Below are 23,828 nucleotides of genomic sequence, written 5' to 3' on the forward strand. Positions count from 1 at the left end.
TTTCTATATTACTTCTTAATACTGCATATGAATCTACAATTGTCTTGAAATAAAAAGTTTAATAAAAAGAAAATAATTAAGTTGGAGGACTTGCACTTCCCAACTTCAAAACTTAATACAGAGCTATGGTAATCAAAACTGTGGCACTGGCATAAAGATAGACACAGATATCAATGGAACAGAACTGAGCATATGGAAGCAAACCCTTATATTTATTGCCTCACATACAAAGGTTAATTTAGTCCAGTGGTTTTCAATGGGGGAATTTTAACCTCCCAGGGAACGTTTGGCAATGTCTGAAGATAAATTTTGTTGTCGTGATGGGAGGTAGGGATGCTACTGGCCTCTAGGGGTAGAGGCCAGGGATGCTGCCAAACATCCTGCAATGCACAGGTCAGACCCCCACAACAAAGAATGAGCCAGCCCAACAACATGTCAATAGCACCAAGGTTGAGGAAAGATGATTGCCTGAGCCCAGGAGTTCGAGGCTGCAGTGACTGTGCCACTGCACTCCAGCCTGGGTGACAGAGTGAGATCCAGTCTCTATAAATAAATGAAGGAAGGAAGGAAGGAAGGAAGGAAGGAAAAGAAAAGAAAAGAAAAGAAGGAATAAAGGAAAGAAAATCATGGTTTAGGTGGGGCACAGTGGCTCATGCTTATAATCCTAGCACTCTGGGAGGCTGAGGCAGGAGGATTGCTTGAGGTCAGGAGTTCAATACCAGCCTGAGCAAGAGGGAGACCCCTATCTCTACTACACATAGAAAAAATTAGCTGGGTGTAGTGGTATGCACCTGTAGTCCCAACTACTTGGGAGGCTGAGGCAGGAGGATCCCTTGAGTCCAAGAGTTGGAGGTTGCTGTGAGCTAGGCTGATACCATGGCACTCTAGCCCGGGCAACAGAGTGAGACTCTGTTTCAAAATAAATAAATAAATAAAAATAAAAAAAGAAAATTATGGTTCAGAACTGCATAAATAGGCAGCAATTAGGAAGCTTGTTATGACAAATAGGTCATGTTCTACATGAACAAGTGGGTTTAAGTAGGAACAGTCCTCCATCAGTGGAAGCCTTAAACCTAGCACTTCAGAGCTCTGAGGACAGGTGGGGTGAGCTAAAGGGAGCCGTGGATTCCACTATCAGTTCTGGCCTCTCCCTCCTGTTAAGTCACCTTTAGAAGTCTGTAATCTTCCTAATGGAAAGGCAGGACCCATTCTGAAAAAATAAAACAGTAAATTTGAGAAGGGGATTAGGACTGAAGGTAGCAAGAGAAAAAGGTAGATGATTATCTTGTGTTTTTAAAAGAGCAAAAAACTTTACTATTAATAAAACATGATTAACAATAATGGGAACTATTAATAATGGAACATGTCCTCAATTTCAAATCTTTATCATTTTTTAAAAAAGTGACAATGTCAAATATGGCCGGGTGCGGTGGCTCATGCCTGTAATCCTAGCACTCTGGGAGGCTGAGGCAGGTGGATCATTTGAGCTCAGGAGTGCTAGACCAGCCTGAGCAAGAGCGAGACCTCGTCTCTACTAAAAAATAGAAAGAAATTAGTTGGACAACTAAAAAAAAAAAAAATATATATATATATATATATATATATATATATATATATAAAATTAGCCAGGCATGGTGGAGCATGCCTGTAGTCCCAGCTACTAGGGAGGCTGAGGCAGGAGAATCGCTTGAGCTCAGGAGTTTGAGGTTGCTGTGAGCTAGGCTGATGCCACAGCACTCTAGCCAGGGCAACAGAGTGAGACTCTGTCTCAAAAAAAAAAAAAAAAGTCACGAGAGTAAACAGACAACCTACAGAATGGGAAAAATTTTTCTCATACTACACATCAGATAAAGGACTGATAACAAGAATCTATTTAGAACTCAGGAAAATCAGTAAGAAAAAATCGAACAACCCTATCAAAAAGTGGGAAAAGGACATGAATAGAAATTTTTCAAAAGAAGATATAAAAATGTCTAACAAACATATGAAAAAGTGTTCAACATCTCTAATCATCAGGGAAATGCAAATCAAAACCACAATGAGATGTCACTTAACTCCAGTGAGAATGGCCTTTATCAAAAAGTCCCAAAACAATACATGTTGGCATGGATGCGGAGAGACAGGTAAACTCATACACTGCTGGTGGGACTGCAAACTAGTGCAATCCCTGTGGAAAGCAATAAGGAGATACCTTTTTTTTTTTTTTTTTTTTGAGACAGAGTCTCACTCTGTTGCCCAGGCTAGAGTGAGTGCCGTGGCGTCAGCCTAGCTCACAGCAACCTCAAACTCCTGAGCTCAAGCGATCCTCCTGTCTCAGCCTCCCGAGTAGCTGGGACTACAGGCATGCGCCACCATGCCCGGCTAATTTTTTCTATATATATTTTTAGCTGTCCATATAATTTCTTTCTATTTTTAGTAGAGGTGTGGTCTCGCTCTTGCTCAGGCTGGTCTCGAACTCCTGAGCTCAAACGATCCGCCCACCTCGGCCTCCCAGAGTGCTAGGATTACAGGTGTGAGCCACCTCGCCCGGCCGAGATACCTTAAACAGATTCAAGTAGACCTACCATTCGACCCAGCAATCCCATTATTGGGCATCTACCCAGAAGAACAAAAGTCATTCTATAAAAAAGACACCTGCACCCAAATGTTTATAGCAGCACAATTCACAATCGCAAAGATGTGGAAACAACCCAAATGCCCATCAATTCATGAATGGATTAGCAAAATGTGGTATATGTATACCATGGAATATTACTCAGCTATTAGAAATAATAGCGATATGGCATCTCTTTGGTTCTCCTGGAGAGAGTTGGAACCCATTCTATTAAGTGAAGTATCCCAAGAATGGAAAAATAAGCACCACATGTACTCACCAGCAAACTGGTTTCCCTGAGTGCACATTTGGGATTAACACCAATTGGGTATCGGACAGAGGTCGGGGCTGGGTGGAAGGGATGGGTGTATACCTACTTGATGAATGCGATGCGCACTGCCTGGGGAATGGACACGCTTGAAGTTCTGACTGAGGGGGATGGGGTGGAGGGAGGGGATGGGTGCACACCTACATGATGAGTGCGATGTGCACTGTCTAGGGAATGGACACAATTGAAGCTCAGACTCGGGGGGATGGGGAGGCTTGGGCAATATATATAACCTGAACTTTTGTACCCCCATAATGAGCTGGAAAAAAAAATAAATAAAAAAAGAAATGTCTTTGTACCCCCAATTTCTCCTTAGAGACTGTCTGAAATTATAAGACCCTAATATGAACTAAAAATATCCCTGAAGAAGGGGCAGGGAGAAAGGCTGTCAGTACTCCACACTTTCGAGTGAACTGGCCAGCCTGTTAGGTTTTACAGGAGCTTGCCGAGGTGCTGAGGAAGGGAGAGCTCTGCTAAGTCTGACCTGAGGAGAGAGGCCAGGCAGAACTCTGTCACTCAGTAGGGAGGATGGGGCTGCTGCTCCAGGGATGCAGGAGCCAGGGGGTCAGGATATGCAATGAGGGATGCAAAAGAAGCTGGGAAGATGAAAGGGAGGTAAGAAAGGTCCCAAAGACAGCAGAAAGGTGGATGTTAAACAGAAGAGTCCAGGGCTGCATGTCATACAAAGGAGAGCAAGAATGCTTTCGGTCACCTGTGAAGCAGCCTGGCAGGAAGCTTGCCCGTTAAGTTCTCCGCATTCCCTCAGAGCCTCTCCTCCCTGAATCTCACACAGCATCTTTGCGAGTTAGACAGCCAGGAATTGCAAACTTTTAGAAAATGAAACAAATCTGGCAGGGATTTCATATATTACGTTGTTTAATCTCACTTAACAGATAAGAAAATTGAGGCTCAGAGGGAAGTGACTTGTACAAGGTCACACAGCAAACCAGATGCTGAACCAGAATTAGAGGAACCTGCCTTGCGCCCTGCAGTCCCCAGCCATCTGCTCAATGAAACCTACGCCTTATCCAAAGAACACCCAGGAACATAAAGCATGACTCCTCCTTTGGGGAAGTTAATGATTAAAACCTAGTCTGATATAAAGCATCTTAACCATAGTTACTAATTAAACCAATTCCAGTGAGAAAAGACATTTCAAACAGAAGAGTGAAGTGTTCTCTGAAGCTAACCCTATAGGCCTTAAGTTGTAGTGGCATAGACTGTACAATTACAATATTTCAAGTACACTTAAAATATTTCCTAATACTCTAATCTCTGTAGCTTCACATTTTCTCTTCACTGCATGCCACATGTCGGGCTCTGATAAAATGGTTTGATAACTTTTGGGGGGAGGAATTTAACTAAAATAACTTCACTTGGTGTTTGAGTGAACTGGGTAATAAAATCTGTTTGCTGTGTTCGCTGTCTCCAGATAGGGCTGTAATTACACCACATAAGGAAGAAAGGTAGCTGAGTTTCAATCTAGATCATTTATGTAAACTCAGCCTTCTTGTCAACGGTGTTCTCATATTGCATGTGTGCAAACCACAGAAATCATCTCCGATGAACCACACAGAGACAGTGTCCGATTGCAGGCCTGTGATATTCTTTCTGTAATTGGATGTCTGTGGTTCAACACCAAAATCTGACATTCTAAGGTTAAAAGAAAACTCTCACCAATGAATTCCCCAATACAACAATTATATTTCCGAAATGTGTAAAAATTAAAGGTATTCCCTCAAGTATTATAAATGAATACATTTCACTTGAAAAAAGTTCCTTTTTCACTAAAAAAATAAAATGTGTTTGAAAAAAATTTGTTCTTTAAGAAGGAAAAACAGACAATTCCTAATATAACCAGTTTAACATTTGACAACATTTTAATCTCCTACTTCAAATATTTGGCAACTTTTTAGCAATTTCACTAAAAAAAAATCTTACAAAAACCACGAAGCACAAAGTACATTTATATTGTATCTATAAATACAGAGACATAATTGCAAGATGACAAATAAAGCATATTTTTCTTAATTAGTTGAACTACTTTCCCTTACGACAAATTGGTCACTAGTTTTTTGATATGACAGTCCTGACTGGCTGGTATTGAGTGTTTCTCTTGACACCTGCAGCTTCCAGCTTGCTCTGTCCTCGCTAGAAGGAAAACCACAGGCCACCGCCCTGGCGCCATCCCTGGCTCGGTCCAATCAATAAGGACTTATTTCCTGTCCATTTGCTGAGGTCACAGGAGCGAATCTCATTAATTATTTCTGCTACTGCAGCCTCAAGTGTGCTTCTGGCGTGACAAGTGAAAACTGCTTGACCTTTTTTTCTTCTAATTTTGTTTGCAGCAGTTCCAAAAAGAAGGCAGTATTCATTTAGCAATGTGATAAAAAGAAGGAAAAAATGTATGTTTTTAAAGTCATTAACACATTTAGATATTTCATCATGAAAGCTCTCTCGATCACCTCATTCCCTAGGTTTTTCAGCTAACTAACAATAGTGTCTTTTTAATTTGGTGTCATGAAAATCTGGTCATAGCAAACACAATGTTTTCTAAAGCAGATCTGGCCTCCGAGGGAGGAAAGCTCTCCAGGGCCGCCAGTGCCTTGTTTCCATGGTAACGACACAGGTCAATAGCTGAAGTCACACCTTTGCCAGCTTTGATTGTTTCTCGCAACTGTTAAAAAACAAATGCACAAAAAAAAAGTCAGTTTTTAAGGTATGCAGTAAGCACCACAATTAAATTGGAGAAGGGAGGTGCAACACAAAGAAGAGGAGAAACAGTACAGATTCAGTATTTCTGCTACATTATTTTGAGGAAAAGACCACATCGTTCCCCAATGTTCTCCAGGCACTGACATTCCCTAAGGCTGCTTGGTGTGTCTGTGCTCCAGTGTAGCACAATAGGCCCCATCAGCCTAATTACACCTCCTCCCTACTCCCACCCCTTGATATCTTGAAATGTGCCGTGCTGGGGTGGCCCTAAGGAAGGCGAGGGCATTCATATCTCCGGCATTTTGAATTCTGCAGCCTGATATCCTTATGTGAGGAAGCCTCACTAACATCTTGGACAATAACTTTTTTTTTTAAACACCATATGTTGACACAATCGTCCATATGAAAATTCAAGAAAGACACACAGTATTAGATCTGAATGCTATATTTGTAAAACTAAAAGATCTTATTTGACTGGGAAGAATGAACTAAAACTCCTTTGTAAAGAATAAAGAAAACTCTTGCTGACAAATGAAGTGGACTTTCAATCTTTCTCTTCAGTGATGAAAAAGGACCAATAAAGTGGTTACACTGTAGAGCTGAAAACGACTTATAATGATTTGGTCTGCCCACTTTCCCTTGCCCCAGGGTCATCTCCTCTTTCTCAGCTAAGGCCTTCAATGTCTGCCTAATTCCCTAAGTCAGAAACCTGGGAGGCCTCTTCACTCCCCACATGCAGTCAGGCACCAGGGCAGTCTCGGGGCTGCTCACCCACGGATGAACTTTCTGGCTCCCAGAGGTTGGGTGGGGCCAGGCAACAAGTTCTAGCCCACGAGTTAGGCAGGTGAATGATGCACGTCACTTCCGGGCTGCAGCACCTAACTGTCCATGTGAGTCCCTCCAGGGCACTCCGTCTGGCGAGTCAACCAGCCACACTGGAGATGCTCCCCAGCCCAGATCCCGAGTGACCGCAATGAGCACCACAAGGTCTCTCCTGCCTGCCACAGACATGTCGTGTGGGCAAGAAACCCAACTTTGTTGTTTTAAGCCACCAAGATTGTGAGATTATTTATCTGTAGCCATTTTCACAGATCCAGTCAGTAAATCCTAGTCATTCTATCTCTTTCAGAGCTCTCACACTTACCCTCTACTCTTCATTCCCATTGACACTACATTAGTTCAGGCCATCATCATTCCTCGCCTGGGTTATTTTTTGCAATCACTTCCTAAAGGGTCTTCCCATCACCAGTTCTGCACCCCTGGATTCCATCTGCCATGCTGCCAAGGAGATCTCTATAAAATGCAAATATGATCTTGCTTAAAACCCTTCATTGCCTTCTCAATAGCCTTAAAAGTCCAAGCTCTTTCAGAAGGTATTGACGTCCCTCCCAATCTAGCTCTTGCCCCACCTCATTTCCCGACTTTCCCCCTTTAATCATGTATTTAAGGGAACTAGTTCTCAGAGGCGACCTACCATCTCCCCTGGGGCTATCCTCCCACACCCCAAGCTCCCCAAATTCCACCTAGGTGGAATGCACTCAGCAAGGATGATGGCCCAAGGACGCTAGATGATCCTCTTCCTCTGGGCCCCAGAGTACACTGTGCACACCTGGAATACAGCATTATTATACAGTCTTGTACTTTACTTCTCCATTCACTTGCCTATCTCCTCATGGGACTTCAAGTTACTTACTGCATAATGCACCAAACATGAATGAATAAAAGAAATAAGCTGGCTTATTACTCTAATTATACAGTCAAGGGAATAGAGGTCCAGAGAAATTCGGTGACTCAAGATCATAGATGGAAAATGGCACAGCTGAGATCGGAAGCCAGGTTTTCTAATGCCTTGTTTGGTGGCACTTAATACTAAACTCCATCAGATTCTCAGCACGCTACAGATTATTTCCACACTGCATATAAACTTTGGGAACTATTTCAGCCCAGGTTTCCTGGTTTCTTGACAATCACTGAAGGCATGAAGGCACTGAAATGGGACTGGGTACCAGAGGTAGCCAGATTCAGACTCCCATTCTAGCTTTATAATCATAGGGAAGCCATCTAACTGCTCTCAGTTCTAAATGGCTTCCCTAAGATTATAAAGACTTCAGTCCCTTGTAGTTCTATTGGTGGGGTGGGTGGGCGGGGGTGACTTCATAAAATAGCACAGCATGCTTGATAGTGTCTAACTCACCATAGATCCTGAGAAGACTTAGTCTTCCCTCCTCAAGCCCTTAGTCATTGCCAAGAAAACCATCCCATCCACCAAGACCAAGTCTATTTTGGCTTGATACACAATATCCTGAAAGCTAGCTGAACTTGGATCAGAGCAGTCTTAAAGAGAAAGAAACAATGAAGAGAGAGAAAGAAGGAAAGAATACTTCCCTATTTTCATTATCTTTAATCTTTCCAAATCTAAATTAGGCAGGCCAACATTCTCTTCCTATTCTAGACTTCTATGTTGGCACCTGCAGGCACGTAAATATCTACATGACTAGATTAGATGTTTAAGTCATGAATATTAATTGAGCACCTACTATGTGTACAGAGTAGAATGATCCTTCTCTGCTTTACAAATCAAAAGCTACTTAAGGATAAACTGTGAAAAGCAGCAAAACCTAGGTACAAATGTAGGACTAGAGCTGTTGAGAGAAATGAGAGATCAGCTTTAATAGGAAGAGATTCCAGAAGGCCTTACAGAGTAAGTAGAACTTGAGACATGTCTTGTAAATGCTGATAAATAGATCCCGAGGTAGCAAGGGAATCATATGGAAAGAGAACCGCTTGAGCAAAGGCATGAGGGAGGCCAAAAAGTGTAGACTGTCCAAGGAATGAAAACAGCTTGCAGGAGTAGGTGTCAGGGGACCCAAGGAAGTCTCTAAAAAGCAGGCTAAGAAATTTGTACTTTTTTATTTTTTAATTTTTTATTATAAAGTATTTAAAAAGTACAGAAAAGATGAACAACTATGGCCCTGGGCTAAATCTGGCCCCCTGTTTTTGTTTATAAAGTTTTGTTGGTGCTGGGCACAGCGGTGGGTGCCCGTAGTCCCAGTCACTCAGGAGACTGAGGTAGGAAAGATTGAGAGTTCGAGCCCAGCCTGGGCAACACAGTGAGACCCTGTGTCCAACAACTACAAAAAAGTTTTGTTGGAACATAATCATGGCCATTCATTTGAGTATTGTCTATGGCTGCTTCTGTGCTACAAAGGCAGAGCTGCAGAGTTGGGAAGTTGTCAGAGATGCTGTATGGCCTGCAATAAAAAATGTTTGCACTTTGGCCTTTAGAGAAAAAGTCTGCTGACTCCTGGACTCATACAATGAATGACCATATATTCTCCACTTAGAGTCAACAATTGGTAGCATTTTGTCATTTTTTGTTCCATCTATCTATATGTACGTATGTGCGTGTGTGTGTGTGTGTGTGTGTGTGTGTGTGTGTGTGTTTTCTGAACCATTTGAAAGTAAGCTGCAGGCAGTATTACACTGGTAAATTAGCTCTCCAGGGGGTAAAAAAAAAAATGGGCAGATTTCTGTGGTATAAATATGTCCATCATGGCTGATTTCAAGCTGCCAAGGGTGGTGTGATCACAACATTGCTGAATATTTAACAATAGGCTCTGGCCGGGTGCAGTAGCTCACACTTGTACTCCCAGCAATTTGAGAGGCCGAGGTGGGAAGATTGCATGAGGACAGGAGTTCAAGACCAGCCAGAACAACATAGTGAGACCCCCATCTCTACAAAAAATAGAAGAATTAGCCAGGTGTGGCGGCACAAAACTGTAGTCCTAGCTACTTGGCAGGCTGAAGCAGGAGGATCACTTAAGCCCAGGAGTTTGAGGTTGCAGTGAGCTATGATGGTGCCACTGTACTCTAGCCTGGGCGACAGAGGGAGACCCTGTCTCAAAAACAAAAAATGAAAAAACAACCCCCTCCCCTCCAATAAAACCAGTAGGCTCTGAGTGATTAGGACTTGGCTTGGACACATCATTGGCTGCAGGATGCTTCACTCTTGTTTTGACATGCATCTCCTAAGATAAGAACATTCTCCTACATAATCACAATACTATTATCACAGCTAGCAAACTTAACTAGAAAAATTAATTAGAGAATTCCCTGATATTATCTAATACCTAGCAAATTTCCTCAAATTGATTCCAAAGTGGTGTTTTTAGCCAGTTTTTAAAAACCACAATCAATCCCAGTTCACACATCACATTTGCTTGTTACAACACTTTCATCTTTTTCCTCCTATGACATTATCATTTTAAAAGGACCAGGCTGTGTTGTGGCATGTTTTACATTCTATATTTCTCTGATTGTTTCATTTAGTTTGTTCCTCTATGAACTTTATTCAGCCAGGCTCAACTGAGTATTTCATGGTGGCTAATAGGATATTTAATCCTCTGATGATGGGCAATTCATATTAGGACAAAACAGCAACCAGGAGGACATCATTGAAAGTTACTCAAGTCTTAAAAGAGTTAATGTCTCTCACCCAAGGACCATTTTACCCTAGTCAATACTCAAATCCCCAGAGTCCCCAGAGTTGGGCTCACAGGGCTTTGCATGCCAAGGGACCTGATAGCCTTCTTGTGTAAAATGCCCACTTCTGACTACCCAGTAATCTAATCCTTCATGTAAGGTATTATTCCTCACTGATATCTATTTTTACTGCAAACTAGCGTAGGCAATAGTTCTATCTTGATAAGAATGATCTTGTCTTTTGTAAATAAATGCGACAAAGATACATTAAGCTGGCGCTTCTAAACTTGGCTGGCCATTAAGACTCACCTGGGGAACTTTAAAATACGGAGGCCTAGGCCCCACCTCTGGAGATGAATTCAGTAAAGCCTCAAAAATGCTTCTTAGGCCATTCCAGTGATTCGCCAGATTTGGGAGTACCTCACTCATTGGGGCATGTATTTTGAGTTACTCTATTTTAAAACAGTTGTGTTCGGTTTATACTATTCTAACCACACTTTCAACTGGTTGTTTTTGCAGTGATCAAATTCAATAAGCATTGATTAGACACCTATTTAACCTAGGCATATAGCAGAGACTGGAGATACAGAGAGAAACATGGTTCCTGTCTCCCAGGACCCCTGGGAGGGGCAGTCATAGGCTTGTAGATCCAGACACAGTTTTTTTTTTTTTTTTTTTTTTTTTTTTTTTTGTTGAGACAGAGTCTCACTTTGTTGCCCAGGCTAGAGTGAGTGCCGTGGCGTCAGCTTAGCTCACAGCAACCTCAGACTCCTGGGCTTAAGCGATCCTACTGCCTCAGCCTCCCAAGTAGCTGGGACTACAGGCATGCGCCACTATGCCCGGCTAATTTTTTCTATATAGATTTTTAGTTGTCCATATAATGTCTTTCTATTTTTAGTAGAGACGGGGTCTCGCTCAGGCTGGTCTCGAACTCCTGACCTTGAGCAATCCACCCGCCTCGGCCTCCCAGAGTGCTAGGATTACAGGCGTGAGCCACCGTGCCCGGCCCCAGACACAGTTAAGTGGGACAGTGAGGGATTGGACCCATGACCTCTGTCCAACAGCTGCAGAGAAAAGGCCACAATTAAAAAATAAAGGTTCTTCCCACTCCTGACTTCACGTACATTTTCACTGGGCAAAGCCCAAGCTGATACATAGACAGAACTTTCCATATTAGGATGTGGCTAGAAGTGCTAGCATGCACACTGTGGCCTTATGGCTTAAAGGCCCCTGTAGTCTTTTTTTTTTTTTTTTTTTTTTTTTGAGACAGAGTCTCACTCTGTTGCCCGGGCTAGAGTGAGTGCCGTGGCGTCAGCCTACCTCACAGCAACCTCAAACTCCTGGGCTTAAGCGATCCTACTGCCTCAGCCTCCCAAGTAGCTGGGACTACAGGCATGCGCCACCATACCCGGCTAATTTTTTCTATATATATTTTAGTTGTCCATATAATTTCTTTCTATTTTTAGTAGAGATGGGGTCTCGCTCTTGCTCAGGCTGGTCTCGAACTCCTGATCTCGAGCGATCCACCCGCCTCGGCCTCCCAGAGTGCTAGGATTACAGGCGTGAGCCACCGCGCCCGGCCAGCTGTAGTCTTAAATGGCACGAAAAATACAAAAGGTGAATTATCAGTCAGAGTAGTTCATTTCTCTGATTTGGCACTTTAGGGCACTAATATAATTAAATCTCTAATTAAGTCAACTGAATAATTGTATAAGTGCAGTATCACCTGAAATAAATTAAGTTCAAATCCCCTGCTAGAGGATCCAATTAAAGATATTAACAATGAGAGAAGAGGATGCAAAGTACTTAAAGTTAAGTGCATTATTATTTAACATTTATTAAACACCTTTTGAGTGATACATGTTGCTCTTATATATAAGACCCTTTTGAGAAAGTCATTACATGTTTCTGAAAACTATTTGGTCCAAAAGTTCTTTTAAAATATTAAAGAGAAGCCCCTGGCATGGGGTCTAAGAAGTTTTAGGAGAAGTGGAAGCAGCAGCCACTTCTGCCCAAGGAAACCAGAGAAAGGCTTTAAGACGCAGGAGAAACTCCAAGCACAATCTTATCCTCTCACTGCGTTTAGCAGTAGAGGATGTTGAGATGAGAGAGGCTAAGTGACGTGGACAAGAGTCCACAGCAAATCTGTCAAACAGCCTGTGTCTCGTTTCTGCATATCTGGACCTTTCCCAGTCTACAGCATGGGAAAAGGTTTGGAGAGAACCCCAAGTTTACTTTTACCCAACTGGGCAGAGTGCTTAGAGAGAATAGAGGTGCTAAGACTCATGTGGAACATGGACCCTGTTCTGAAGAAACAGTGTAACTGAGAGTATGGGAGCATAAAACAATATGCTAAAGTTTTCTCACGGTTGAAAACAAATGGAGGAGGACAAAAGGATATAAGTGGCGGCCACTTTTACGGTAGGAGGCCACAGACCTTCTGGTTAGGTGGTAGAAGTGCACCACGCTTTCCTAATGAAGATCATGAAGCTGGCAGAAAGGCATGACGCAGTAGTGATGAGGGACTTCAACCTGTGAACATCTGTTGAAACTTGCATTCCGTAGTTGACAAATTCTTGGTGTGCCCGTCTGGTAATCTTATGTATCAGACGATAGAGGAAGTACTTTTTGCTTAATTATGACAACACACTGGATGTAAAGGTGATAGGAATCTTGCAAAAGAAAAAAAAAGTAATGCCACCTTGGTATTAGAGTCAGGGAAAGAAACTGGGTACGGTGTCCCAGCTACTCAGGAGGCTGAGGCAGGAGGATTGCTTAAGGCTGGAAGTTCAAGGCTGTAGTGCACTATGGTTGTGCCTGTGAATAGCTGCTGTACTCCAGCCTGGGCAATACAGTGAGATCCTGCCTGTTAAAAAAAAAAAAAAAAGAACTAGCAGAAATGGTTTTGCGACACCTAGAGTGCTAGAGTAGAGTGCATTGCAAAAGTAAGTTTAGTGAAAAGACTGCCATGATGCCAAGAGATCCTAAGTGGAAACACAGTTCCAGGGTAATGGGCACCTCTGGAAAACTAAATTCCCACAGCAGTCGTGATTAATGTGAAAGAGATAAAAATAAGTGGCTACAAAATGAGCTCTCTCAGGGCTCAGATTTTTAAAGGGCCCAGGTGTAAAAGGGGGAGCATATAGTCACCCCCACTGCTCGTCCTGGATGGGCACTTGCTCTGCACCCCTGTGCGGTGGGACACACTCCCTGATTTGAAGGCGCTGACAAAGGAGAGGTACAAAGGTGTAAAAACTGTGCTGGGGATCCACCCCTAAGTGTGTGTCATCTCCAGGACGACTGTCACAAATGTTTTTCAAGTGCTGCTCCTGACAGAAAAATGGTCACAAACAACCTCGTCAGGAAGGCCAAAACCCAGAATCCAATCAAGACTGATGGGGGTGCATGGCGGGGAAGAGATGATAAAAATAAGAGCTTAAAAATGTGAAGGCTATAAGTCATATAAGAAGAATGAGTATACTCAGATATTTGCAAGAGACACTGTATTACTAAGAGAAGACAAAGAGGAAATAGAACAACTAAAGAATGGGTTAAAAATTGTAAAGGCCAAGCTGGGTGCTGGGGTACGCATCTGCAGTCCCAGCTACTTGGAGGCTAAGGTGGGAGGATCACTTGAGCCCAGGAGTTTGAGTCCAGCCTGGGCAACACAGTGAGACCCCACCTCTTAAAAAAAATTGTAAAGACTAAAATAAATTCCACGGAGAGGGGCCTTTAAGGATGAAATGTGTGTTTAAATAGCAGTTGCACATTGTCAGGGAGGCCTTGGATAGAACTACTACCCTGGGATCAGCTTTCGTCTAGCTTCTGTGGCCTTCCTTTTCCAAGACCACCCATGCTCCCACTCCAAACCTAATATTATACTCTAGGACCAATGGCTGTGTGGCACCCAATGACCCCCCCCCCACTCCCCAGCAGCTTCTCACTCGCTGTGCCTGATGCTCTGTCAGGCTTGCATCTGGCACTGCTCCTCTCTGTCCGCCTCCTCACCCTGCATACCTAGAGCCCAGTCTGGAGCACCCTGACAGGGGCATCGGCCCACTTCTGTTCTGCTCCTGCATGCATGGAATGCACATAAATGTCCTTCTCAGCTACTGAAAGATGTGAAACTCAGAGATGAGAGATTCCACTGATTCATGTTTCCAAACACAGGACAAAAGAAAAAAAAGAGGACAAAGGTGTATTCTGGAACACAAATCAGTGAATTTATGGACAATGTATGGCAAAACTCCAGAAAGCGTTATTAAACAGATGGTTTGTGATCTCTAGAAAAAAACTCATGACAAAATACTCTTTCTCTCTCTCTCCCACCCACTTCTCCCTGATATGGCCACTTGGCTGGTAGCTTCAGAAATAGCAAAGATAGAGTATATTTAGATTTTTGAAACTTAGTCCTTGATGGATAAGGTGGAGAAATGGGGTCTGGATTAGAGTATAATAATATGGATTTGAACATGTAAAACAACTATTTTTAGAAAATGTCTGGTAAGTAGATTTATGTTGAACAGTAAAGCAATCTCTAGTGTCATGCCTCAAGGATTTAATATTTGGTTACTTTCCCTTATCACACTTCTGTGTCTTACTTGAATGAAGATGAAGAAGAAATGCATATTAAATTTTAATTTTCAGATGTCACACAGCCAAGAGAGATGTCTGACTCATATGTAGCATCAAAATTTTAATGGTTTTGACATGTTAAACAATAGACTGATAGTAGCCAGTGAAATATAACAGGGGTAATTATACAGTTGTGTATTTAGATTTCAAAAATTAACTGTAAAAGTATAAGGTTCAGTTTGGCATTAACTCATAAAAAATGCTGAGAATCTTTGATAACCACATTTTTTATATAAGCCAAGACTATGCTATATATACAAAAAATGCAAATGCAAACTTTGGCAGCCTCAACAGATGTGTATGTCCAACCACAGGTGGGAATGGTCTCACTACAGTCTTTGACAGTCAACTCATGTTTAGAAAACTATGTTCAGTCCTAGGTGTCATGCGTCAAGAAGGGCATTGACATGATAGATTGGGTCCAGTATTAGGATGAGGAAGGATTTGGAAACATGTCATCCAAGGAATGTTTAACTTGGAGGAAAGGATTAAAGGATGATATGAAAGCTATCTTCAAAAATCTACAGCAATTAAATGGAAGAAGGAACAGTCCTGTTCTATATGCTTCAGGGGACAGAACAAAGAGCACAAAATTAAAGTTTCTGGGAAGCAGATTTCACTTACAAATAAAAAAGAACTTTCACATGACTAGAGTTGTCTAACAACAGAATAATTATTTTTGACAAGCTGTGGGCTCCCTATTTCTGGAAGTCCTCAGGGACTAGGTGACCACATGTCAGAGAAAATATGACTGAAACTCTTAGCCAATGTGGAAGGTGGAACAAGGCTGCTGCCAAAGTTACATCCAATTTCAAAATTCCAGCTGACAGTGCTTCAACTGAGAGGTCTTGACGACTTCTGAGTGGCAAGTCTTGGTACAAAAGGAAAAGTTACAATTAAACCCTTTTTCTAATAGGATAAACTGTGAAATGCATTGTAAACACCATAAAAAACATTCTTTTTTATTTAGAGTAATAAATTATTTTCAGGAGTCTATGGGTGTGAGGCTAGGGCCTGGCTTCCTCCCACCCCTCCTTGTGGTCCCCTATCCCTGGGATCACCTGTTAATAAAGAATAATAAAAGGGTTAAAAGAAAGAAGAGTCAATAGGAAAAGAAAATCCACTGATCTTAATTAAATATCTTACTTTGGCAAAACTGGAGGGAAAAAGAAATAAGAGAATTTTTAATTAATTTCTCAATCACATGAATTCACATGCAAAAATACAGTAAGAATGGTATTGCTTCTCAATATTAAAACAGCAATAACAACAAGGATAATCCTATTTATAGCACTTACTATGTCCAGCACTGTTCTAAGATCTCTCTATTTATCATCTATCCTCACAAAAGTCCTACGAGGAAGGTACTGTTATTGTTCTCATTTTACAAATGAACAAACTTAGGGAAGAGTTAAGTTGCGCAAGTTCATACAGAAGGTAAGTGCTGCAGCCAAGATTCACAGTTCTTGTTCTTAACCAGTGTGCTACAGTGCCTTTCTTTCACTCCTAAACAAACCAGAAAGCATCACAATTTCATTTGAGAAGACACACCTATGCCACTAATGTCCTCTGCATGCCTATGCACAAGGGCAGTTTTAAAAATACATACTGCAGATTAGAAAAAAGTATATCAAGTCAAATTGTTACAGCAACTGTTACAGCGAGTGGTCCCGAGGACAAACCGAGCGGAGAGTCAGAGAATCAAGGTTTATTCGCCGGGGGCGGTGGGGGGGCGGGGGGCTCAGAGGGGTCTTGCCACCAAATTCTGAGCCCCGTTTACCCAATTTTTCCCACTTTTATTAAGTTGGGGTGATCCAAGGGGTGGGGTCTCAGGTGACTAATGTCTGCCAGGTAATAGGTTAGTTGATATGTCAGGTAATAGGTTAGTACTATGTTGATGCACCAGGTAATAGGGTAGTTGCTGCACCAGCTAATAGGTTTAGTGTTATGCTGATGCGCCAGGTAATAGGCTTAGTGTTATGCTGATGCGCCAGGTAATAGATTAGTTGATGGGCCAGGTGTTAGGTTAGTATTATGCTGATGCAGGTCTTCCGTGAGGGGTGGGGGTCTCCGGTGGCTGCTGTGCTAAGTAATAGATGGGGGTTTTCCTTATCAAAATAACTTACGATAAAACCATATTTATAAAGATGATAGAAAATTAAAGCCATCATTAAATTAATTATGTACCTCTACTACAACACATATATTTTTTTCACCAACCTAAAAATGCCATACAGTTACAGAACAAATGTCAATAGGAACTGGAGGTGGAAATTTTCTACATTTTCTGCTAAAGAAAAAGGTCATAACTATCTCAACTGATTAAGTACATTTTTCAGGTAATGCTTTTTATTTTTTTAAAACCAAAACGCACTGAGTTAGACTGAGGTATCATCACATCCTCTACTAAGTCACAAAGCAAAACCAGTATATTTTTACTTAAATCCTTAACAAAAACTTATTTTTACTAATATTCTCAACCAAACATTGACTATAGCAGTGGTACTTGCAGTTTCACACAACGAGAAGACCAAATATTGCCTCAGGTTCTTCTCACTATTTAAAAATATCCAATCTCAGGGTTCATCATGCTATATTTAAGTCATTGGGAAAGGATTAGTGAGCTTAAAATGACATATAATTTGGCCTATGTGTTAATATTTTTACTGCTCTCTAATAAAATAGTCGAGTATTTTTCTTTTTTAAAATAGCCTATAAAATTCCTATAATATGGATTTATACTAAGTGTTAAGATACTCAATGTTAAACAAATTCTATGTAGGTTTTTGTGGAATTAACATCATTCTGTATAACTGCATGGTGTTTGTTACACTGCTGTCCTTTTCCTTTGCAGGGTCCCGGGACCCAAAACCCATGCAGGTGGGAGGTAAGAGGAGCCTTGGGCTCTGGGAGGGATAAAATGTCACTGTCTCCACACATGGTGGCCTTTCAAGCACCTTGGAACAGATTCCCCCAGATGAAGTCACATAAGAACATTTTCTTGGCCGGGTGCAGTGGCTCACGCCTGCAATCCTAGCACTCTGGGAGGCCAAGGCAGGTGGATCATTTGAGCTCAGGAGTTCGAGACCAGCCTGAGCAAGAGCAAGACCCTGTTTCTACTAAAAATAGAAAACAATTAGCTGGACAATTAAAAATACATAGAAAAATAAATTAGCTGGGCATAGTGGTGCATGCCTGTAGTATCAGCCACTCAGGAGGCTAAGGCAGAAGGATTGCTTGAGCCCAGGAGTTTGAGGTTGCTGTGAGTGAGGCTGACACCACAGCACTCTAGCCCGAGCGACAGAGTGAGACTCTGTCTCAAAAAAAAAAAAAAAAGAAAAGTTGAAACCGTGGCATAGAACTGAAGCAAAGTATTGCTTGCCACCTCAAGGAGTAAGGGTCACTTTGTAGCTCAGGGTATGAGCAGATGTACAAATTTCAAAATGTAATTAAATGAGACAAAATGTATAACTTTTTTTTTTTTCTGAGACAGAGTTTTACTCTGCTGTCTGGGGTAGAGTGCCGTGGCGTGAGCCCAGCTCACAGCAACCTCAAACTCCTGGGCTCAAGCGATCCTCCTGCCTCAGCCTCCTGAGTGGCTGGGACTACAGGCATGTACCACCAGGCCCAGCTAACTTTTTCTATTTTTAATAGAGATGGGGCTTGCTCTTAGACTGGTCTTGAACTCCTGACCTCAAATGATCCTCCCACCTCAGCCTCCCAGAGTGCTAGGCTTATAGGCACCATGCCTGGCCTTAATTCTTATTTTATGAACTTTCACCGACATTTGATAGGTTTGGCATTTGAGGTTAGCAATATGGAATTATATTAAATTTAGGATTAATTCCACAGGAAAAGCAATCTTGCTTCTTGGTTATCATGTCTTCCAAAGGAAAATTTGATGATATATAAATAATCATAGATTTATCCATATTCTGATTCAAAGTTAATTCTGAATTTTAGTATCATATTCCAAAGAGGAACTTAATTCTACACATTGAAATTCAAAAAGCAAAACTGGGACTGTGAAGCTTTTTAGCAAACTCTGTAATAGAAATTCAACAAGGAAAACATGTCATAGGCTATAGACTGCAGCAATCAGCCATTCTTGCCTGTAGGTTTTTTCAGGACTGAATCAATAAATAGTAAACTTTGTAATCTCATGACAAATACTATGCTAGTTATTTAATTAAAAAGAACACTGTGGGACAAGAGCACTCACATCATGTAGGAATCAAATAGTCCTGGGGGTTACTTGAGGAATACATAAACTATGTAAGGGTGAGTTTGGGTTTCTATTGTTTTACTTGAGTCCATATCTTATACCCTTCTTATATCCTCCTCACATCCCAATTTTCCTCTGCTTTAGTATTTGGATGGTAATACCTGGGCCATTTGCCCCAAACTACCACCACCACTTTTACATGACCCTAGATGCCTAGTATTCTAACACGCATCCTGATGTAAGATGAGCTTAAAATACATTTATGATTCCACCAGAAAGCATCTCAAACAACAGAAGAACTCTATCTATGGAGAATCATGACAATGAAATAAATGTAGATCTCAGTCATTTCTTCTAGATAGGCTGCATCAGTCTGGGGGCAAATGTATGTGGTGAAGAAGTTACTCCCTGTGCCATGTAAGTATAGTCATAGCTTGAGGATTAATAGCTCTTCCAGATGTAGGAGGTCTCTATGTTATGCAAGGTATTTGTTAACTTAGATCCTTGCCTCTCTCAAGAGAATGGTGATAAGAACTTGTTTTAAAATGGTTATGATCTATAAAACTTTTTTGAAAAAGTGAAGAATGCTTACCAGCTTTAAAAAGTCACAATAATCATTATACGGGTTCAGCAAACATAAATCCTAGGACAGTCATTTAGACAATCACATTTCTTAGACCAGAACTACGTTAGATAGTAGAGTGATGCACACCACTTTTGGGATTCTTGCAAGACCAGAGCCTGCATACAACTTCTCTTATCGTATGTTTAAAGCACCTTGAGAAGCAGTATGGACACCATGTGGGTCAGCAGCCCTGGGTAGAATCTTGACTCTGTGAGATAATAACTATGTGAACATTGTTAGGTTATCCCTTCTCTTCTCTGAGGGGATCCAGAGAGAGAGAGTCTGATAGAACCATTGATTAAGGTGCTTAGTGTGTGTTTTGAAGATAGTGTGCTTTGAAAAACATGCACACAGTGTCATTAAAGAAAGCACAGCACATAGAAAGGCCCACAACTTTTTCTAATAGGGGCACACAAATCTCATCAGGAATGAATCAAAGATAAAGGTTAGCATAAATTCCTTAGATCTAGAACAGGGAGATCTTCCACAGGGGGCACCATTGCGCTATGCACCAGTTAATCTTCAGAGGAACAGCTTTGGTTGATTATGATCTTGTGAATAGTTAAGATCTTTCATCAAGCCAGAACATCAAGGACTGGAGGGAATGGGCTAGGATCCACTCACCCACAATCTTCAGTAAAAATATACACATCACTGAGCTGTGCTGCAGGTCTTGTGATCCCTACTGTTACCTCAGTAATTTTGTTTGAAAATTGAAGGGGCACAGCCACCTTGTTATTTCGGGAAAGATGGTTAAGTACATTATCAAGGATCAATATTCTGTCTGATGTGGTAAGTGGGGAGGCTGAGTAGTGCTTGCAGACACTGCGTAGGAAACATGGGGGAATGGCTTCGGAGGTACCAACTAAAATTACAGCTTTCTGATGGATCAAACAGCTTGAAATAACATAAATCCTTAATTCTGCACAAAATTAGACTGTAGGATTAGGGTATGAGTTTGGAAATATAAATCTAGGTAATGACAAAGACTTCTAACTTAATAAAACTACATTATCTACACAAAGGTGCCTCTCTTTTCTTCTCTCTCAAAAAAACCCCATAATTCTGGAAAACTCATGCCTCTCCACTGTACTTTATGACAAGGAAAGAGACAGTACTCCCTCCAGATGTACTTTAAAACTGTTTTAATGGATTAAACAGGCTCTTCTATGGGGACAGAAGGCTCTAGCCTCTGCATGAAGACATACAGGCACTTCCTGTGCACAGGTGGCTCCTGACACCACAAACTGGGAGCAATAATTGAATCCAGCTATCCTACAGTGCAGAGCATTCACCCATAGAACCAGCCTGAAGGGCATTTTTAGTTAGCTTTACAGACTAAGATTCAAAAGATTACCCCAATCGCATCTTTGTTTCAACCCAGGGGCTGCAAGGCATTGAGGGAAGTAGCCATTTGATTAAAAATATACTTGGTGGGGGGAATAAGAGGAACAAAGGTAGAGTTAAATATCCTTTATAAATTAGAAAAACAGACTATAGGCACAAACTTGTGAGACATCTTGGCAATCATTCATTCCACAGTCAACAAGTATTTACTGGTTACCCACTATGTGTCTGGCACTGTGCTAGGCCCTCAGGGTATAATGCTGCGGAAACCCAGATACCATGCCAGGCTTACAACCAAGAATTGGTCTTCAACAACAATCTAAGTCTGCCTTAGCTTCCTGATAAATGTTAGATATGTAATTATTTTAGGGGCCAGTAATTCAAAACAGTAAATTTAAGAATGGGAGAGATTGCCCCACTAAATATTATTGTTATGAGTGAAATAATTTAATATTTTATGTAGAACATTAAAAACCAAAGATCAACGAGCTAGTAATATAAGATTTGAAGAAAAAGAAAAGAGATTTATAACTGACTATATTCAAATAGCATCAATAGTATTTGGGCTAACAACTGAGAGGGCAGCATATTTTATGATGTCATAAAGAGGCTTATCATTGAATTCATTTAATAATGTTATTCATGATCCACAAGGGAATAGAGATTATGATTATTAAATCTGTTGATGCCACTGAGGTGTGTGGGATTGCTAATACCTCAGAGAATAAGAATCTAATTTTAAAATAACATTAAGAAATTAGAGGAATAGATCATCAAAGCGAGATGATAGTCACTGGGGACAAATGCAAAATAATATATTCAGAGACTTAAGGAAAAAAACAGCTTGATGATGGGGAATGAATGAAGGTCCAGAGGGCAACTCTTTTGCAAAAGGACTTGATGGCTCATAATGAGGCACAACTCTGGTTTAAGATACTAACTACTGCATATGTGATCCGAATTTATTTTTGATAAAAATTTTCACATGGTACAAAAGCTTCTATGCTTTACTACAGGCAGAAATTGATCAATGATTATTATTCCATCATTAATAATTGCATTTTGTAGGAGATTTGAAATCAAAGTTGTAGTTATAAAAACCAACAAATTAATTATTTTGAAAAACGTATTAAAGAGAATCTATCTATTATTGCTGCAAGGAAAAACACTTGCCTAAAATGTGATTGCCAAAAGAAAAATAACAAGTGTTAGCTGATTTTTAAGGAAATGAAGAGTAGTGGGTATTTACAACTTTGGGATGGCAGTTCTGGCATTCACTTCCAGCTGCTATCCCTGTGGTTAGGCCACCAGGGCGGCGCCCCAGTCCTGTGCAGTGCACCACATTTCCATCCTTCTCCACCATCCTCCAGCCTCTCAAGCACTCCTTGAGGCCTAACACAAAAATTCACAGCATACAAAAAGTAGGTTTTCCCACTATGCATTTCTGACTATTTTGCCATAGAAACAAGCAATTCTTTAGGAGCCTAGAATTAAATTCTGGTTATTTCACCCAAAACATAATTTCAGATGATTAATGTTTCAATTTTCATCAGCTTAGGTCATAATCTGGAAAAATTCCAATTCAAATCAGAGTCTGCAGTTATAAAACAGAAATATTTAAAAAGTACAATGCATTTCTTACTTAAAACATGTTTAAATGTTATCACTTTAATGCCTTTATTCACATTTTTACATGTTGCCTTCCGGTCTTTACCAAGCATATAGAATTTTACATAGTTGTACCCATATCATAATGGTATCTGGATTTGGACTCTTTAAAAAAATTCTGCTATAAACATCTTATCTAATTGTATCACAAATCTTTTATGGAACAAGATAGGAGAGGAGAATGTCAATGGTCCTACAGTCTCCATAATTACCACTAAAACAGAAATCCTAAATGTTAAGACATCTTCGTGAGGCTAGAGGAACCGAGAGATTTAGTGCATACAGTGGTGCTGTATGGAATATTTTATCAAAGGAGCTAATGTAAAGTCCCCGGGTAGGGGAAGCAGCATCTGCCCAAGAGAGGGGTACCGGGAAGAGAAAACACAGCAACATCTGGTCTCTAAATGTGCCAATGTGAAAAATTCTCAGAGCCAGTTAGCCAGGGTTATGGGAAGAAACGAGCAGCAAAAATTGTCTGCCAAAAACAAATAAATAAATAAAGGAGTCTGTCAGTAGAGAAAGAACAATAATGTTTACAAAAAATTTTCTATATTCAAAGTTCAAAAAAGTAGAATTTTGGACTCAATATGCAGCAAAATGATTGAAGCGGCTATGTATAATAAAAATTAAGTGACTAACAGGGCAAACCTTGGAAAGGATAAACATGACGTGAGAGGAAAGACTCTTTTTTTTCTCTAAAAGGGAAGTAATGATATGTGATCATGCAAATGCAACTGTCTGTGGACATTACTGTTTGCTGGTGGGAAGAGAATTTTAATGTGTACCCTATGCAAATGCATTTTGTAATAAAACAAAATGTGCAAGGACTTCTGGGGTTGAGGAGGGCAGAGGAGCCGCAGCTGCTAGATGCCGATGCCTGAGAGGCACGGGAGGCCACAGCCAGAGGACCGCACCACGCTGGAACCCTGAGCAAATTCTAGGAGAGAGGGCAGTCAAAAACCCCATCCTTCTAAAGAATATCTCTTACACCTGGCTGAGAACTGAATGCCTAAAGAATTAATATGTGCAAGATCTTTCTTTACCCAGTGCTTAACCTTGAGCTAGCTATTAATTCTCTGTGCTTACAGTGAAATCTCATAAGAGGACATTAAAAAAAAAAAAAAACAACAACAGCAAAAACTCACTTTTCTGTCAAATAATAGGAAATGCAGAGTAAAGACTGGAGACAGCCGGGTGCAGTGGCACGTGC

General features: G+C 41.0%; 1 protein-coding gene across 3 annotated transcripts in view; it reads right to left on the bottom strand.

Annotated features, from left to right (window-relative positions):
• Positions 1 to 4,812: 4,812 nt before the first annotated feature.
• PDSS2 (decaprenyl diphosphate synthase subunit 2) overlaps positions 4,813 to 23,828 on the bottom strand; it is a 224,411-nt gene continuing 205,395 nt past the window's right edge. For all 3 annotated transcript variants that reach the window (XM_069487798.1, XM_069487797.1, XM_069487796.1), the window contains one exon: positions 4,813 to 5,598. In XM_069487798.1, the coding sequence (XP_069343899.1) occupies positions 5,440 to 5,598 (159 nt within the window). In that variant the 3' untranslated portion in view covers positions 4,813 to 5,439. The remainder of the gene's footprint in view (positions 5,599 to 23,828) is intronic.

Source organism: Eulemur rufifrons, chromosome 15 (assembly GCF_041146395.1).
Source record: "Eulemur rufifrons isolate Redbay chromosome 15, OSU_ERuf_1, whole genome shotgun sequence".
Lineage (NCBI taxonomy): Eukaryota > Metazoa > Chordata > Mammalia > Primates > Lemuridae > Eulemur > Eulemur rufifrons.